Here is a 20446-nt window from a genome sequence, read left to right on the forward strand (position 1 = left end):
GGCTGCCAGGGAACTCCCCGCCGCAGACCGCACCTCATCTTCGTCACGCGGCTCCATTACTTCATGCGGAGCTTCGTGCGCGTGACCACTCGTCCCCGCTTCCCCTTGCCATGACGGACCAGCCTCCGCCGCCTCTTCTTCCCCGTATGCACGGAGGAAAGATGCCAGCCAATCCGCCCCGTCCTCCGCATTGGCTCTCCTCAGCACTGCAGCTACAATGGCGTCCATTCCAGCCCGCGATGCAGCTTCCACAGGGCTCTGAATTTGGATGACGCCACCGCCTGCCTGCTCCCTATATATGGCTTCAGCCCCACCGGCCTGATTGGCTGGTTTGAAAACACCAGCCAGGCCCTGGGCCAATCAAAATCCGGCTGATGAACCTTCCCCAGGAGCTGGGGGAAAGCTGCGCACCTGCAAAATCAAGCACACCTGACAGGTAATTAATATTACTTCAGGGTCAGCATTCCCATGCAGGCCTCACTTTTATTGTTCTGGCCTTTTCATGAGTCCTCATGCCCACCTCTCCTCTGTTCCCCCTACTTTTTAAAAAAATCCTCTGCTGCAGCTCAGCAAAGGACTGCACCTAATACATGTCTGCTCCCCCCATTTGCATTACATCTTTCAGCTCTGGTATCCTTTAAAGAGACTCCGTAACAAAAATTGCATCCTGTTTTTTATCATCCTACAAGTTCCAAAAGGTATTCTAATGTGTTCTGGCTTACTGCAGCACGTTCTACTATCACCATCTCTGTAATAAATCAACTTATCTCTCTCTTGTCAGACTTGTCAGCCTGTGCCTGGAAGGCTGCCAAGTTTTTCAGTGTTGTGGCTCTGTGATGCATCTCCCCACTCCAGGCCCCTCTCTGCACACTGCCTGTGTATTATTTAGATTAGGGATGCTTCTCTCTTATCTTTTACAAGCTGGATAAATCCTCCTCTGACCTGGCTGGGCTTTCACCAGGGCCGGCCCTAGACTTTTTGCACCTGAGGCAAATTTATAAAAAAAAATTGCCACTGCTGAACCCCCCCCCTTGGGGGGCCGCCGAGCCGGAGGGGTAGCGGGCAGGACGGGGGTATTGGGCCTAGCGGTGGGGAGCGGGGTCTGACCCCCCCTCCCTCGCCTGGGTACCCCGATCTGCGCTTCCCTCCAGCTGTAATAGGAAGCTGCCAATGCCCAATAGTAAGAGGCACGGGCGGGGAGGACTCACCTTATCCGTGTTCCAGCGTGCGCTCCACTGACGTCACTTCCTGCATCGCCGGCCACTGTATTGTAAGTGGACGGCGATGCAGGAAGTGACGTCAGTGGAGCGCACGCTGGAACGCGGATAAGGTGAGTCCTCCCCGCCCATACCTCTTACGATTGGGCATCGGCTGCTTCCTATTACAGCTGGAGGGGAGCGCAGATCGGGGGACCCAGGCGAGGGAGGGGGGGTCCAACCCCCCCTCCCCACCGCTAGGCCCAATACCCCCGTCCTGCCCGCTACCCCTCCGGCTCGGCGGCCGCCCCCCCCGCACCCACGGACGGGCGGGTGCCGCCCCTAGAAGTTTGCCGCCTGAGGCAAACGTTTCACCCCGCCTCATGAGCGGGCCGGCCCTGGCTTTCACATACTGAGGAATTACATACAGGCAGAGCTGTCTGCACTCTGCAGGAAGAAACAGCCTGACACTTCTGTGGAAGATAGCTGCAGGGGGAAAGAAACACACAAATGATCTCTTGAGATTCAAAAGGAAGGGTGTATACAGCCTGCTTGTGTATGGATGTATTTTCTATGTGTAGACATACTGTACATCAACCTACTTCCTGTTTTGGTGGCCATTTTGTTTGTTTATAAACAAACTTTTTAAAACTGTTTTTAACCACTTTTAATGTGGCGAGGAGCGGCGAAATTGTGACAGAGGGTCCCCTAACGCACTGGTATGTTTACTTTTGTGCGATTTTAACAATACAGATTATCTTTAAAGCAGGCATGGGCAAACTTGCCCCTCCATACAAGTCCCACAATGCATTGCAGGAGTCTGACAGCCACAGTCATGACTCACAAAGGCAAATGCATTGTGGTACTTGTAATTCCGTAACAGCTGGAGGGCATATTTTGCCCATGCCTGCTTTAAAGTGTACCAGAGATGCAGCATAGTGAAAGTTTTATACATACCTGGGGCTTCCTCATGCGCACGAATCCCTCCCACATCCTCAGTCTTCTCCCTCTTTAGTATCGGGTCCTGTAACTTTGGCCAGTTTTATGCATGTGCAGTGTGCTCCCTCCATCTCTGTCATAAAATAGCACTACGCCTCTGTATATTATTCTCCGCCGGAGAGAGCGCACTGTGCATGCTCAGACTGGCTGAAGTTACGGGGACTCAGTACTAGCGATAGAAAAGGCTGAGGATGGCGGCATGGGAGGGATCCGTGTGAATGGGGCTGGAGGAAGCCCCACGTATGTATAAAACTTTCACTTTGCTTCCTCTCTGGTACACTTTAACCTACTGTGCTTTCAAATGGCCTTATTATCTGCCCTCTCTGCCATAGGCAGTCATGTGACACGGGGAGAGATCAGATTATAATTGGTGATTAGACACAAATGAGTGGGAATTACACAGGCGAAACTCTCTAAATACATACAGGGTACATTTATCTATGTTTTTCTTCAGTACTGTGCAAGAGTTGAGGTCCACTTTAAGAATGACCGCCAACAAAATATCAAATTGCTCTGTTGGCAATTTTGGACTGATTTACTTTTGGTATTGTTGTTTTTTGACATGTAGAAGAGTACATATTTCAAGCAGGACAGGAGGACACTAACCCTTAAGGGATTAATAAAAATTTGTTCAACTTTTTCTAATTTTTTATAAGGGTAATTGTAATGAGAATTATTGCATAATACCGTGGTATTTTTTTTTTTTTGACGGTTATACCGTGAATTTTCATACCGTTGCAACCCTACTGGTATGGTTTAAAAGTAAATAAATATGGCAGCCTAAATATCCCTCTCACTTCAGGTTTCCTTTAAGCACAGTTCAGATGTTCTTTGAGGTAAGTGCTACCTAAAGATAAATCGTTCCGTTTCCATGTAGACACTTGCATGTATTATTATATAAGGAACCATTTCAATGTCATCGATATAAAAATGTCCAAATCCATGCCTACTTCTAAAGATTGTCAAAGAGATGCTTACAATTCTGATTTGCATGCAAATTTAATCCATAATGTATGCAGTCTGAAATAAGACCAATCAAATTGTGTGGAAGCCTGTTGCATTCCAAGATGCATACAATTGCCATTCAATCTGCATGCAAGTCAGGCTTATTTGCATCTCACTGACCACTGCACCTAATTCAACGTTGTCCAGGACAAGCTATTTTATAGAGACATTGCCACACTTGTACATACTTCACCATACAGGATCCTCTAGCCATTCTCCATAAGCTCTTTGGATTTTACTACTCCAGGAAGTCAAAGCTGTGTAAATGCATTAAGTCTGCATGTAATGGATCAAATTTTAATATCTATTGTACAAAGCCTAAAACAATTCAACTGTTGGGTAGCAGAATAAATTTAAAATATTAGTGTTCTTGAACCAGTCTCTGACCTCACATGAATCAGATGCTTTAGTCAGACAAACAAATATTTCACTAAAAGTCTTGATTTCTCCTTCATGTAGCTTGCACTGAGCAAGCTGAATAGCAGCTTAGAATATGATCTAGTTCTCTAGAAAGTGTCTCGTTTCTTGCTCAGTGTGGCTAAACATTAGCACAATGCTTTGTGTTCAGAGGGAATTTGTGCAGGATTTCTTGGACTTCCTTCTGTAAAGCATCAGGCCAGGCTTTTATTTCTCCTAGCAGGCATTCTGCCTTCTGGATCATACTCTCCTGGCGGTCCTGCAGGTCAGCCAAACGCTGCTTGTTTTCCTCCATTTGCTGCACTGCCCCAAGTACATTGTCTCCAGTGCAATCCTTTCCTTCAAGCTGCTTCTGCTGCATTATGTGATGAAACTCCTCCTCTGTCAGATCAAGAGATGAGAAATCCATAGTCTCAATGTAAGAGGTGGCAGAACACTAGAATAGACAAAACCGTTATTTTACCAGGGAAACCGATACATTTGAAATGGTAACCATGAAGCTCATGCAATAGTACCTCTACTGTATTAAGAAAACAAAAATATATTTTAAACAGATCCAGGGTATGCAGAGTTTTTTGTAGGATTCTTAAAGAGACACTGAAGCGAAAAAAAAATTATGATATTATGATTTGTATGTAGTACAGCTAAGAAATAAAACATTAAGATCAGATACATCAGTCTAATTGTTTCCAGTACAGGAAGAGTTAAACTCCAGTTGTTATCTCTATGCAAACAAGCCATTAACTCTCCGACTAAGTCTTAAACTGGCCATACACTGGCCCGATTTGCGCCCATTTCGACAGCAGATTCGATCACTGGGATCGAATCTGCTGCCAATCGTTCACGCTACACGCCAAATTTCGATCCATTCCGTCCGATCCCATCGATCGCGCCATGCGGAAAATAACTGTCGATCGCCCGCGGGTAAAGAGCGCATCGCTAGCGGCGTTCGAGTGCCCGACGACCGACGCAATAGAGCTGCAATACATTACCTGCTCCGCCGGCACGACTCCCGGGTCTCCGCTCTTTTTCTCCGTCTCCGCTCTGGTCTTCGGCATGCTTCCCTTCTTCCTGTCCCGGCAGGAAGTTTAAACAGCAGAGGGCGCTTTACTGTTTAAACTTCCCCCAGACAGGAAGAAGTAAAGCATGCTGGACCTGGAGACGGAGAAGAAGAGCGGAGACCCGGGAGTCACGCCGGCGGAGCAGGTAATGTATGCGGGCGGGATGGGGGGAAGCGGCAGCAGCACCACCACCACAGATTGTGAACGGTTTCAGGCTGAAATCGGTTCACAATCTGTTTGCAGTAAAGGTAGCCATACGATCCCTCTCTGATCAGGTTCGATCAGAGAGGGATCTATCTGTTGGTCGAATCTGATGGCAAATCGACCAGTGTATGGCCACCTTTAAGCTGGCCATACACTGGCCCGATTTGCGCCCGTTTCGACAGCAGATTCAATCACTGGGATCGAATCTGCTGCCAATCGTTCACTCTACATGCCGAATTTCGATCCATTTCGTCCGATCCCGTCGTGCGGAAAATAACCGTCCATCGCCCGCGGGTAAAGAGCGCATCGCTAGCTGCGTTCGAGTGCCCGACGACCGACGCAATAGAGCCCGCATACATTACCTGCTCCGCCGGCGCGACTCCAGTCTCCCGGTCACCGCTGCTCTGTCTGCGCTCTGGTCTCCAGGTCCGGCATGCCTCACTTCTTCTAGCCCGGCAGGAAGTTTAAACAGTAGAGGGCGCTCTACTGTTTAAACTTCCTGCCGGGCTAGAAGAAGTGAGGCATGCCGGTCCTGGAGACCAGAGCGCAGACAGAGCAGCGGTGACCGGGGGACTGGAGTCGCGCCGGCGGAGCAGGTAATGTATGCGGGCAGGCGGGGGCAGCAGCAGTACCACCACAACAGATTGTGAACGGTTTCAGGCTGAAATCGGTTCACAATCTGTTTGCTGTAAAGGTAGCCATACGATCCCTCTCTGATCAGATTCGATCAGAGAGGGATCTATCTGTTGGTCGAATCTGATGGCAAATCGACCAGTGTATGGCCACCTTTAGTTGTGGAGAGGGCTGTTATCTGACTTTTATTATCTCAACTGTAAGTGAACTGTTTACTTTTTCTCTGCTAGAGGAGAGGTCATTACTTCAGACTGCTCTGAAAGACTCATTTTGAATGCTGAGTGTTGTGTAATCTGCACATAATATAGAATGATGCAATGTTAGAAAAAACACTATATACCTGAAAATAAAAGTATGAGAATATTTTCTTTGCTGCTAATCTTCTAGTAATTATTCATAGTACACAACCAATTCACTATATCATATTTTTTTTTCGCTTCAGCGTCTCTTTAAAAGAAACCTTAAAGTCCTCTACTAAAAATAATTTATTTTATCTCTCAGGAGAGAAGCAACACCCATAATGCACAGAGGCCTGTATAGATGTCTGGCAGTTTTATGGGCCCTTGCTGTGCTACAAAGCAGTTGATCTGGGGGAGCTCCTGGCCATTAACTTTTATGATTTCTCCATGAGGTGAGCAGCCATATTGATTTGTCTGCTAGGGCTTGGATTAGCATTTTCCTCCTGGTGAGGAGTGCCACACGTGCCTATCGCTCCCGTACTCTGCATGTATAGGTTACTTGTAACAGATGACATCATACTCCCACAATGCTGCTCTGTATGACAGGCCTTTATATTTCTCTCCAAGCAAAGTTCCCTAACGGAAGCCCCCCAAAATACTGTTAACCTAGTTATATGAAAGCAATTTATATGTGCAGACGTTTATGCGATAGATCCTGTTTAGTTAAATGTGGAAAACTGATATGAACATGCCTGTGGAACAAATAGTCACTCCATAGAAAACAGTTCTGTTGCTCTGTCTACTCACTGCAGAAGACTGATATCCCCAGAGAAGGAAGGATAGGAGATCCTATCTGCCATGCAGGAAATCGTATAGAAGGAAATGTCTTTAAGGACAACTGTAGTGAATGGTATATGGAGACTGCCATATTAATTTCCTTTTAAACAATGCCAGTTGCCTGGCAGCCCTGCTGATCTATTTGCCTGCAGTGGGGTCTGAATCACACCAGAAACACGCATGCAGCTAATCTTATCAGATCTGACATTTATGTCAGAAACACCTGATGTTTGTTCAGGGTCTATGGCTAAAAGTATTAGAGGCAGAGGATCAGCAGGATAGCCAGGCAACTGGTATTGCTTAAAAATAAATAAATATGGCAGCCTCCATGTACCTCTCACTACAGTTGTACTTTAAAAATGAATCCTAATGCTAACTGCTGCTCAGATTTCTTGGAAGACTGGATAGGATTTGTGCGTACAAGAGATCGGCGCGGGAGACTTGGGCGCAGGATACAGCCGGTATATGGCTGATCCTGCCGCTGCACAAGTCCTGGCCGTGTACTATTCCCCCTCTAGGCTGCCATGGATGGTTGGGAATTAAATAATTGCTGGAAGCTGAATTATTGTGTTTTAAAAATAACTTCAACTCAGTCTTCTGACGGTGCCGAAGTTACTCCCTGTGTGCTGCTATAGCCGTAATTCCTATTACGGCCTATGGTGGCGCCGGCTGCGCCCAAGTCTCCAGCGCTGGATTCGCCGTGTTTCGAGGATTTGTACGAGGACATTGAAGGGATTGGTTCAGCAGAGAGCCAATGTGGTAGCCATCAGTAATTAGGAAATCGATAGGAGAATTGTGTACGAAGAATAATTTTTGTTTCCCCAAAAGAGTAGAAAGTTTTTGTTTTGTTAATACATGTTGATGACAATTCTTGTTATCCTGAATTAGCTGCTGTACAAAAACCATTTCCAGATATATTTTATTTAAATAAAAAAATAAAATAAAAAAAAACTTGCATGTTTGGTCATAACTAGAAATGGTTAATAAGATCATTTTAAGTTGATACAGGACTATGCAAACGAATGCAGCTTGAAAACGAACCAATCACATTACACCTTGGTGAGGTTCACTTGGTGCATTTTGAAGCTGCATACATTTGCATACAAAGTGTGCGTAATCCTGCATCAACTCAGGATTATTTGCATTTCACTGACCATCTTACTCAAAGGCAGCAAATACTGTACACAAAGCTGCATTTACTGTAACCTCAGTAGTAAAATTTTGTACTATGTCAATTACTGTATGAAGCAGGAAAACGAATAAAACATCATTTAAATCTACATCTTCCTGCACAACATAACCAACCACATGACTATTTAGGCATAGGCTAGGATATAGTCAGTTAGGCCTACGAGGAGAGAAAAAGATATGACCATATGACTATGGCCAAATTCCCCTGTACCAAGAGGTACTGCCAGTGGAAATACCAGCTATGGCTCCCTACAGGCTCACTTTTCAAATGAGCACTGCAGACCTGGACCCTTCTATAAGCCTAACATATATTATCCTTGGTCTAAAAAGCCAGTATTTCTACCTTGTTCTAAAAGATTTCTCACAGCTTGAAAGCTACTATCCCCCACCAAAAAAAATTCTAGCAGAACATCACTGAAATGGTTAAACAAAGCACTTTATCCTGCTATTCAGCTTCAAATCAGCATCCAAACTGGAGATAACCGTATCTTTTTTACTCATTAAACACAAATGTATCAACACCGGAATGTAAACAAACATTCTCAGAGAGCCCATTCACACTAGAAGCGCTTTTCTGAGCATTTTGCAGTTGATTAGCGTTTAAAATTGCTCCCATTCACTTTCATTAAAATCACAGTAAAAATCGCTCCGCTTTTGCGATCGTGAAAAATCGCAAGTATTTTTCCACGGTTTTTACCATGATTTTAATGAAAGTGAATGAGAGCGATTTTAAAAATGCTAATCAATCGCAAAACGCTCAAAAGCGCTTCTAGTGTGCATGGGCCCTGAGAAACTGTCTCTGCTTCAGGCACACAGTGTTCAGAATAGCTCATTAGAAGATTTTAATATATAATAAGCAGTTATAATAGAAAGAATAAAATGCAATGCCAGCTTTCACGGCAAGAAAAACTACACTTTGGAAACGGACAATATTGTGTGCACAAAAGTTAATATGATAACTGTATGAGTAATACAAAGTAGGAAAACACATTTTTATTGAATGTTATTGTCAGAGTTTCAGACCACTTTAAGGCTGGATTCACAGCGGTGTGTTGCACAACGCTCATGTTAAAATATGTGAGAACTGCAACGGAGACTGGACAAAGTCGTATCAGGTACATAATAAATTTCTAGATTGATAGGTATAGTAAATCGGAAGCAAGAAAAGGTACAGAAGCAAGAAAAGGTTAAAAAAATGCTTAACCTGCCATTGCAACTATCTGCATATTAACATACTGAGTGGAGAATAGGGCCAATATACTGTATACAGTTCTGCAGTAAACAAAATATTTATTTTGTCCTCCCAAAAGTAACACTATTCGAATTATAGTGCTCAAGACCACGGGAGCACTATCAGGAGGTGCGTAGAGTAAGCCGTGCATGAAAATAAAAGTAGGGTGCTGCAGGGATCCAGAGGATCACTTTGTGATGGTGTGGGTACAGGACGTCTGCAGGGGCCTGGTAGAAGCTCCAGGTAAAGTCTATGTCCAGTCTCTGTTGCAGTTCAAGCTCATTGCATGCGTTATGCAACTGACCACTGTGAACCTAGTCTAAAACAAAATTATCAGAAAGCTTCATTATTTGACTTAAATCAAAAATGATGCTGACAGGTTGCTATGAGTTACTGCTATCTCTATATGACTAATGTAGACTGCATTGCTTTATTACGCAAGTCAAATAGTTTGATACTCACAATGTTGGCAAACCAGTAGGCACACTTTCCTGTCATAAGTCTCTTAGGATTACAGAATCTAGTAATATAATTCACATTAGAAAAGAGGCGAGGTGGATTTGCCTTTATTGTAATGTAGATTAGTCCAGATACAAGGTCATCCGTGGTTGCTGGCTCTTTTGTTGAGACTTCTATGGCTCTGAAAAGGTGGCTACATGCCTTTGACAGGCATAACAGCTTGTCTTGTGGGGCTCTCTTGGAATCCATCTCCACCAGAGCTGCAGAAAAAGCAGATAAATCACATTGAAATCCTAACTAAAAGCTTAAAGTGGATCCGAGATAAACTTTTACTCATTGCATAATTATGTTCCTTTCATATAGTTTATAGGGCATTCCTCAAGCCAAATACTTGTTTTGTTTTTAATACTCTGATTCCCTATAAACTAAACAAGCCTCGCCCACAGCTTCTCCAGTGCCTTGGCACTTTCAGACTCATGTAGGAAGGGCTTATGGGAGCTCAGTAGGGCAGGGAGGAGGTTACTAGCCAGAGTTTTCAGAGGCAGAGGGGAGTATATGTTTTCACAGGCTGAGGGCTGGAGATGCTATCAGCTTGCCTGTGTGTAATGTGACAAACAGAACATGGCTGCCCTCATTGTATCACAGGAATAAATAATCATAAACTGTTGAAGCTGTTTACAGCTAGTTTTGCTGTGTAAACTATCAAAGCTTTAGAGAAGATATATAGACAAGTTACTTGTTAGTTAGTTTTTCATCTTCGATCCGCTTTAAAGTACTAAACAGACAGCAGGGCATTCCTCAAGCCAAATACTTTTTTGCTTTAATACTATAACTCCCTATAAACTAAACAAGCCTCACCCACAGCTTTTCAGTAGCAAGGTCTTATGGGAGCTCAGTCTGGGGAGGGGGAGGTGTTACTAGCCAGAGGAGAAAAGGAAGGAGGAGGGGGAATGAGGTTTTCACAGGCTGAGTGCTGGAGATGCAGATCAGCTTGCCTGTGTGTAATGTTTACAAACAACATGGCTGCTGTCATTGTATCACAGGAAGAAATAATCATATTCTGTTGAGGCTGTTTGCAGCTAGATTTGCTGTGTAAAGTATCTAAACTTTAGATAAGATATATAGACAAGTTACTTGTTATAGTAGTTTTTCATCTCGGATCCACTTTAAGACCAAGACCTCTAAATGTAAGTAAATGCTCACAGTACCTTCTGAATGCTAACCTGGTCAGAACATTCTCATCCCCTAAAACTGGTTGAACTTGATGGACATATGTCTTTTTTCAACCCAAATAACTATGTAACTATATAACTTCTGTGACTGCAAATGCCAAAATGTGTGATCCAAGCTTCCACTGCAAACAGTGCATGTGTGTGACTCTCCATCTATCGTTCCATTCCTCTCCTTCGTGCAGCAGAACCAGAAAATGTTGCCAACCCTCCCTGATGAAATTAGACCTTGACCGAGACCTTTTCCTCTCATCAGGTAAATTGTATAATATCTGGATAATCCTAGTCCCAAAGGGACACTGATGGAGAGATTGATAACACAACTTGGAAATCCAAAGGCACACTAGTAATGTTGTATTGCACACAGATGCAAATTCACAATGAAGCACAATATGAAAGTGCTGCAAGTCCTAGAGTGATATAAATAGATAAATCAGTGATAAAAGGATCCTAAGGTACACTGAAGAATTATGATGCATAGGATGCTTGTGCAGCAGAATTCATCAGTGTACCCTAGGATTCTTGTTATCACTGATTGATCTAATTATAAGCCTCTGGACAGCTTTACTATTCAGAAGGTACTTTGAGCATGGTCTAAAGTTGATGACAGGACTCCAAATCACCTATGTGCCGGGTAACCGACTTCACTTGATAGTGTTAATACCGTAGATATAAGCTCTGAGCAGTTGGAAGAAGCAAAGGAGCTGCAGCCAGAATTCCAACATGAAAGACAGGCACCTATGAGAGGAAGCAGCCTGAACACCACTGCACAGTGAAGAATAGCAGGTCTGGCAGGTAGAACATGCAGGGCAGTGCTGACCTGGTCAGAACTAGCCCTGTCTGTTTTTGCAATTAGTCTTTAGCTGAAAAATTATCCTTTCATTATTTTCCTGTATAAATACATACACATGAGCACAACTGATTAGCAACCTCCAGTTAACTCTACTCTCAAACCTAATCTAACTATCATATGTACTTGCTTATAAGCCTAATTTTTCAGCACAAAAAAATGTGCTGAAAAGTTACCCCCTTAGTTTATATGCAAGTTATTGGAGCAGACCGGGTGGTGGAGCAGGTTTTGTTACTGGCAGAGAAGCTTCCACTAGTGATCTCTTGCCAGCTGGCTCCCTGCTGTGTCCGTGTCCCCAGTAACATGGTGTGCAGAGCGCTCTGCTCAGGACTACCTGTGTCCCCTGGCTTGTGGAGCAGAGCGTGCAAGCAAAGTCTCAGTGGTGCAATGATCGGGGATTCTTCCTGTGAGGCAATCGCTGTGTCTCATAACTATGACGCCATCTAGTGGCGTTTTCAGACACAGCTGTATCATCCTTGGGACAAATCTGGCTATGGTGAGGGTGGCCGATTTGTATTGGGAGCACATCTGGCTACTCGGTGTATATGTGTGGGGGGGGGGGGCTATACTGGGGAGGGTCTTATACACAAGTCAATCACTTTTCCTTGTTTGAGGGAAAAGTGGGTACCTCGGCTTATAAACTAGTCGGCTTATATGCAAGTATATACGGTATGTGAGCATCTCACATGGGTGCACTAACTGCTTGTATGGGACGAGACAGCATCCACTATTAGCAAAGGAATCTCAGTAGGACACATTTATGTTGGCTCTGTGGCTTTGTGTATTCTTGAATATATGCAAATGACAAACCCATTTATATAGTGGAATGTGTACCAGGCCAGAATCTGAACAGATGTATGGGCATTATACTTTTTTTTATAAAATTAACTTTCCCATTTCTAAACATGGACACCAAGTTTACTCATAAGTACATGTTGTAGTTCTTGGCCAGTAATGGAGCAATGATGACCATGTTTTATTATCAGTCATATCCACTGCAAATATGTATGCTTTAGAAAGGATATTGATTAGCACACAGCCACTAAAGGAGCCTTAACCAAACCTGTACTTGCAAAAGTCTAGAACTGAAGAATGCCAAGTGGAGATCACACACATAAGGGTTCTTTACAGTAAGAGTGATTAAGATGTGGAATGCATTGCCACAGGAAGTAGTTAAGATAAATTCTATGGGCTCGTTTCACAAAGCGGTGCTAACCCAGTTAGAGATAACCATTGCACCACGCTGGTGAAAAGCCTGTTTAGGCATGATAAGTTTAGGCGTGATAAGTTTAGATCGCACGCAAAGCAGCGCCATTAAACTCTATGCGAAGTGCACCAGACTTTGCTTGCGCAAAACTTTTGATCAGCTGTGCACTGCGGTGCTAACCCAGTTGGCGCTTAAACTTATCATGCCTAAACTTATCACGCCTAAACTGAGTTTAGGCGTGATAAAGGGCTTTTCACCAGTGTGCTAACTGTTAGCACCACTTTGTGAATCAGGCCTTATATCTGCACTTAAAGGAGGCTTAGATGCTTTCCTTGCAATGAATGACATCCATGGCGACAATTACTAGGTAATGCCCAGTGGTGTTCATCCAGGGATTTGATTGCCATGATTGCCATCTGGAGTCGGGAAGGAATTATTTTTCCTTTTGGGGCTAATTGGACCATGCCTTGTAAGGGTTTCTCCCCTTCCTCTGGACAAACAGGGATATGTGAGGGAGCAGGCTGGTGTTGTACTTTGTTCTCTGGTTGAACTCAATGGACGTATGTCTTTTTTTCAACCCAAATAACTATGTAACATCAGAAATTGCTTTTAGGTAACGTTTACATAACTTTAACATGTACTTAGTGACAATGTATTATTCCAGAAACATTTCACAAGCTTGATTATACCAGGCATGAGCAATGCGTGTGTGTGTGTGTGTGTGCGCACGTGTTTGTTTTTAACTCATCACCCGATGCTGAGTGAGCCGCGGACACTTTTCACTAGTCCTGCAATGGAAACAATAACATGCAGCCCTGACAGAAGACAGGATCTGCATACCACTCAATCAGCACATGATCACTGACCAGTCAAGCGGAAAATGCTAAATAAATAAAATGAAATAAAGGAATGTGGATGGAGGTTGTTGAATGGACACTACTAATTATTTTGTAGACGGAAGCCACAGAAAGAGATAGCTTGGTTGGCCTGAAAAAAAACCTTATGTTTCTCAAACTGTCAAAGTGAAATTGTAGCATGAAAATGTGATGAAAATGATGACAAAGGAAGGAAAGGCACTATGTGGCGTCAGGACATACATAGGACTTCACCATTCATCATCCCTACAATCTGAGGCCAAGTTCCTGCCAGAGTGCTTCTGACATCCTGATAATGAGAACTCAAATCCATTCCACCTTCGCAGTGCCTGATGCATGAGGAACCTATGGGCAGCCTTGTATACTGGTGAGGCAGAGAGACTGAAGACACTGCAGAAGTGCCCTGGTCTAAAACAGTGATAGTATAGCAAAATAAATGCTTTTGTTCAGGTTTTCTTCAGGACAATGGTGTTAAATATTCATTGCTTGCAATTACATGGGTATTTTAGTAAAAAAAAAAAAAAGTAAAAATGTAGAAAAATTCTAGTCTGCAATTTTTGTTTTTTGGCTCCTCCTGATAGTATAAGGCTGCTAATGCCAAGACTTCACAAGTAGAGTTCAAAGATATGCAAATTCAATGCAAACTGCACACAGCTTGGGATTAGGCCAATGAAACATTTCCTGGGGATTCTGACTGGCCCAATTTGAAGTTGTATTACATTTGTATGTTGGCTGGAATTATTAGCATCTCATTCACCATCCAACCCATGTCCACTCCCCACGTGTAACTGCACCCCTTGCAGAATATGGCACCGGCCCTCCTGTGACCTGCAATTCCACCACCACCAATTCCACAATACAGTTATGATGCTAAATTGACATGGCTAAAGTATAAGAGATAGAGGGTCAGCAGGACAGCCAGGCAATCTGCATTGTGTTAAAGGAAATTAATATGTCACCCTCCATATCCCTCTCAGTTCAGGTGTGCTTTAAAGTGACACTGAAACAGAGAAAAAAAAAACTTATGATAATGATTTTTATGTGTAGTTCAAATAATTAATGTTAGTAGCAAAGAAAAGCCTCATTTTTATTTTCAGTTATATAGCTTTTTTTGTTCTGTCATACTTGCAATTACAAACAAACTCCCCTGCAGTAAAAGCTTATCTGAAGCTGCACCTCACTGTCTCTGATGTATAAGTGCTTCAGAAAATAGGACTGTGTAATGCTGGGAATACACGGCTCAATTCTGAGCCATTTAGATGGCACGATAATTTCCGACATGTCCGATCGGCCGCTCGATTCCGCATTGAACACAATGGAAAAAGATAAGGAAAATGAGTGAAAGATAAGAGTATCGCCTGCGGAATCGAGTGGGGAATCGATCGAGCGGGAGAATCAAGCGGCAAAATCGATTCGTGTATGCCCAGCATTAGACCCAAGTTGGGTGGGAAAGCTCAGAGAGACCTTTTTTGCATAGTTAACTACTGAAGTTTCTCAACTCTTCCTGTACTGGAAACAATACGAGACTGTTCTTTGTTACAATGTTCTATTAGCTGTACTACACATACAATTCATTATATCATGTTTATTTTCACTTCAGATTCCCTTTAATTTGCATACAAGCAGGCACCCAGCCCCGCATTAACACTTGGTGCCCTAATGAATAATCCTTAATCACCAGGGAGTTTCTCTCTCACAACAGACATCTGCTGTGTGATGCTGGTGGTAGTGGGGGCAGTAGGGGGTTGTTCCTTAAAGAGAATCTGTAACTTCAAAACGTTCCCTGGGGGGTACTCACCCCGGGTGGGGGAAGCCTCCGGATCCTAATGAGGCTTCCCCCGCCGTCCTCTGTCCCTCAGGGGTCTCGCTGCAGCCCTCCATGCAAGATGACGTCAATATTTACCTTCCCGGCTCCTGCGCAGGCGCTCTGACGGCTCCGAAGTAGGCGGAAATACCCGATCGCCGTCGGGTCTGCTCTACTGCGCAGGCGCAAGTTTCCGGCGCCTGCGCAGTACAGCGGACCCGACTGAGATCGGGTATTTCCGTCTACTTCGGAGCCGAAAGCAGCCACAGAGCCCCCGCTGGAGCCAGCAAAGGTAAATATTGAATTTACAGTCGGATCTGTCGCCGGCTGTTCGGAGGGCTGCAGCGAGACCCCCGTGGGACAGAGGACGGCGTGGGAAGCCTCATTAGAATCCGGAGGCTTCCCCCACCCGAGGTGAGTACCCCCCAGGGGAGGTTTTTGATGTTACAGAGTCTCTTTAAAAAGCAACCTCTGGCTTTGTTTGGCGCTTCTGAATGGTTAATAAATTAATGCAAGTATTATGTGCAACTGCACCTCCTTTATGCATCCCATCTCAATGCCCCTCCCCTCCTTCTGTAAACCACCATTGGGGAGCAGGTATACTCTTGTTGTTCTCCCACATCCGCCCTTTTCTAACACAGGACACTACCAAACTTCTGCTGCACGCCCTAATTATTTCCCGACTAGACTATTGCAACTCTCTGCTCTGCGGCCTCCCTACCAACCGTTTAGCCCCGCTACAGTCTATCGTGAACTCTGCTGCACAACTCATCCACCTCTCCTCCCGCTTCTCCAACCCTATCTCACTGTCAGTCCCTTCACTGGCTGCCAGTCACACAAAGGATACAATTTAAAATTCTTACTCTGGCCTACAAAGCTCTCCACAACATTCTCCACAACATGTAGATGTACAGAGGCGCCAAAAGGATAAAATATGCTAAAATATTTAAAATATTCGGGTGGCGACGGTGGACCGGCCACTCAGAAATAGACTCGATGCTGTCGCTTAAGATAAAGACAATTTATTCACATACTCCATGAACAGAACCGCAACGCGTTTCACGGGTATATTCCCGCTTCCTCAGGCAATAAACAGAAGGAGCTATGTGTCACAGAGGCGCTATTCGTGACCTTGAGACTGTACTGTGTACTCCTATCTGTTTATTGCCTGAGGAAGCGGGAATATACCCGTGAAACGCGTTGCGGTTCTGTTCATGGAGTATGTGAATAAATTGTCTTTATCTTAAGCGACAGCATCGAGTCTATTTCTGAGTGGCCGGTCCACCGCCGCCACCCGAATATTTTAAACATTTTAGCATATTTTATCCTTTTGGCGCCTCTGTACATCTACTTGTCAAGCTATCCACCCTTGGTGGTTGGAAGGGGGACAAACCCTCCTTTCCTTCTTCAGAGAGCGACATCTTAATCCTGAGTGGGGACAGGTCTAATCTCCCCACCTGCCTATATAGTGGTTGCCTAAACGGTAACCCATGTTTGTAAGTATAATACTTACTCCACACTAATTCTCCCTGATCCAATACATACTACACTATATTGGGCTCTCGGTTTCTCTGTTTTATTCTCCACAACATAGCTCCTTCCTATCTAAATCAACTTATCTCCAGATACCGTCCTACACGCAATCTCCGCTCTGCCAACGATATCCTTCCGTCTTCTTCCCTGATCACCTCTTTCCACTCCCGCTTGCAAGACTTCTCTCGATCCTCTCCCCTCCTCTGGAACACTCTCCCTCAACACATCCGCCACTCACCCACACTTACTATTTTCATGCGCAATCTAAAAACTCACCTCTTCAGGCAAGCATACTCTCCTACCTAGGACCCTGCCCACTGACCACCATTTCTACCACTCCACACACAGCTTCCCTTTACCTACTGTCCTATACCTTTAATGTTTAGACTGTAAGGCCTTTTGGCTAGGGCTCTCTTCCCCTTTTGTCTCACAATGCTGTGTAATGGGTGTACATACCCCCCAACTTTTGTAAAAACATGTAGTTAATTTGTTCACTGTATTAACTGTTATACCCTCTTGTGTTGTATCGTATACTCTGCATTGTTATACCTTGCATGCTATTTCACAGCACCATGGAAGATGCTGGCGCTATATAAATCAAAAATAATAATAATAATAATAATAATAATAATAATACGGTAATAATAATAATATTACAGTGCCCTGGGGTTTAGACATGCAGTTACCTCAAGATTCCTATGTCACAAGTACTTTTTTTATCTCCTACGAGACTGATGTGACCTGCACTATATACAGACATATACAGCGTGTGTACAAGCCTTTACACCCAAAGGCTATTTGTGAAAATTACAAATTTCTGTCCCAGAACCTGGTCACATTCAGCTAGTTGGAAGCTGCTATCTTGCATGATAATATTATATCCAGTTCTGTGAGCTACACATTGTTTTCATATTGAACGACTTTCCCCCACTTTTGCTTTCACACAGATGTTCTCTCAAGCTTCATCTCTCGCACTCTAAAATAAAATAATTTAGGCAGCCTCAAGAGCGCAGTGCTGCAACTCAGCTTAATAGCGGATAAGGCCTCTAGGAGACAGTCAAAGAGAACCAGTTAACTGCTTCGGGTACTTTTTTTTTCTCCACAAGAGTTTTACAGAACATATAATTTGTATGAGGCTAAAGACCTGTACACACGTTAGGTTAAAGAGAATCTGAAGGCAAATAAAAAAATAAATAAAAAAAAGATACCTAAGGAGTGGGAAGGCTTTGGGTCCTATAGAGCCTTCCCGTTCCTCTCCTCGCCCGATCGTTCCTGTGCTGGCTCCCCCATTAGCAGTCTCCAACACATGGGTCAGAGACTGCTCTCTTCAGCTCTGGGTGGACTTCGGAAAGTCCTTGGGAGCACTCGGGCTACTCCATACTGCGCATGCGCGAGTGCCCTCTCTCGCTCACTCGCGCAGTACAAGGTCATACGTCTTTGGGAGCGCTTGGGCTCCCGAAGGCTGCTGAAGCCTCCTGCAGTGGGAGATTTAAATGAAGGAGCCTGTGGGGGGAACAGGAGGATGAGGAAAGGAACGGGAAGGCTCTGTAGGAGCCAGAACCTTCCCACTCCTTAGGCGACTGTTTTTAAATTTACCTTCAGATTCTCTTTAAAGTTGGCTGAGGTGGCTGATAACAACCGCCTCTATAGATAATTCGGTGTGTTTACAGCAGTCCCCGAACAGCGACCGCCGCTTGGACAGTGATCCTCTAGGCGGATCAATTCAGCCAAGCAACGTCTGATGCCTTTGTTTGTGCTGCTTGCTATGCCCTCCTCGCGACGTCATATCATCGCCACACCCTTGGCCCTCAACCGCCCGCATAGCAGAAGTTTGAAGAGTTAGAAGAAAAAAAAAGTTAAAATAAAATGGCAAACATATAGATATATAATTTAGAAGTTGAGAAAGCAGAATAAAAAAAATCTACTTTACAATAATCTGCATATGTAAATCACCCCCTTTGTAAAAGAACATTGTACACTTACCCATAACAGCACCAGCAATCTGATCTTTGACTTCCTGATGTTGTTCACACAACGAAAACTGAAGCATCTTGGGAGTTACCCATCTCAGTGACCTATGGAAGAAACTGTGGCTATAAAGGACGATTATGCAAAGCACCACTAACACACACCATCAGATGGATGAGATATTTAATATGAGCATTTTGGCTGACTTGTCAAAATAAGGAGCTTATGTTCAGATAACTAATAGACCGTATATACACACATGCAGTAAATCGGGGAGGTTTCATATTACTGCTGCTTACTCACTTACAGATCAACCATTTAACCATCTGGTTTGCTCCGTGTTGCCTCCAGCAAAAACCAAATACAATCAATGACCATTAGGTCCGGCAAGCTCTCTCTCTTAGATGTAACATTCCAAAAGCTTTTAATAGAGTGATGGTCTCCTACCTAATTTGGTTCTGGAGTAAAAGATCTTTCTTCTCTTCAACTGAACCATCTGGACAGAAAACAGACTTGTACAGCTGCGTCATGACCAGCTTCTCAATGTTATCCAATAATTGGTCTTTCACTTCGGACATGTCATCTGTAATACATAGACAAACTGCATCTTTCTCTAGCCGATACTGGGGAAATTGGGATGAAAACATCTGGGGGTTTAAAATGGATCTAAATAATCTGTACAGATTTGGGTCATAAAATTCACTAACACACCCACCACATAAAATCCATTATTGGAAATCTCTGCAATGTACCTCTTTTTACAGCAATAAAGCACAAAGTCTACTGGAGGAAATGGGAGACCTGATCTTCAGGCAGAGCTGGCCTTTATCAGCCAAGCGAGATTAATGCCTGGTACACACCATGCAATTTCTCGTCAGATAGACAGGTCAAATTGATCATTTCCGACAGGTCCAATCCGATTTCAATTTCGTATAGAAGTGATCACAAAAGTGATCGGAAATCAGATTGGACCTGTCAGAAAAAAATCGATTCCATTAGTCGATCTGACGGGAAATTGCATTGTGTGTACCAGGCATAATAAGGTCCAGTCATCCTGCTTTATGGACAATGACAAATCTCTTCTGCCATTTCCATTAATGTACTACTGGCCAGCAGGGACATTTGAAGACAGTAGGGTTTTTTTTCACAGAAAAAAACAAAGGGGACATATTTACAGACCATTTGTATATTTACAGACTGTTGGCAAAACTGGCTGTACAAGTGATCCAATCTGTACAGTCAGCAGATGTTTCAGCGTATCATGAGATCAGTGTCCCAAAAAACGAACATGTTTCAGCATGAATTATTTATTCAATAAAGGAGCACTGGCTGTACAATAGAACGTCAGGCATTTTTTTTTTTTGTAAACACGGTGTATGCACAATGTGTGAATTGTGACACACAAAAAAACACCTTTGCATCTTTCCCCTGAAAGGACAACTGTAGTGAGAGGTAAAAGGAAGCTGCCATATTTATTTCCTTTTAAGCTATACCAGTTGCCTGGCAGCCTTGCTGAACTATTTAGCTGCAGTAGTGTCTACATCACACCAGAAACAAGCATGCAGCTA

General features: G+C 43.9%; 1 protein-coding gene across 5 annotated transcripts in view; it reads right to left on the bottom strand.

Annotated features, from left to right (window-relative positions):
* Positions 1-3483: 3483 nt before the first annotated feature.
* LOC137521529 (rab5 GDP/GTP exchange factor-like) overlaps positions 3484-20446 on the bottom strand; it is a 40821-nt gene continuing 23858 nt past the window's right edge. For all 5 annotated transcript variants that reach the window (XM_068240915.1, XM_068240938.1, XM_068240906.1 and 2 more), the window contains exons 6-9: positions 19326-19461; positions 18894-18985; positions 9416-9672; positions 3484-4053 (exon numbers count right to left, since the gene is read on the bottom strand). In XM_068240915.1, the coding sequence (XP_068097016.1) occupies positions 3739-4053; positions 9416-9672; positions 18894-18985; positions 19326-19461 (800 nt within the window). In that variant the 3' untranslated portion in view covers positions 3484-3738. The remainder of the gene's footprint in view (positions 4054-9415; positions 9673-18893; positions 18986-19325; positions 19462-20446) is intronic.

The sequence above is a fragment of the Hyperolius riggenbachi genome, chromosome 1 (assembly GCF_040937935.1).
Source record: "Hyperolius riggenbachi isolate aHypRig1 chromosome 1, aHypRig1.pri, whole genome shotgun sequence".
NCBI classification, from domain to species: domain Eukaryota; kingdom Metazoa; phylum Chordata; class Amphibia; order Anura; family Hyperoliidae; genus Hyperolius; species Hyperolius riggenbachi.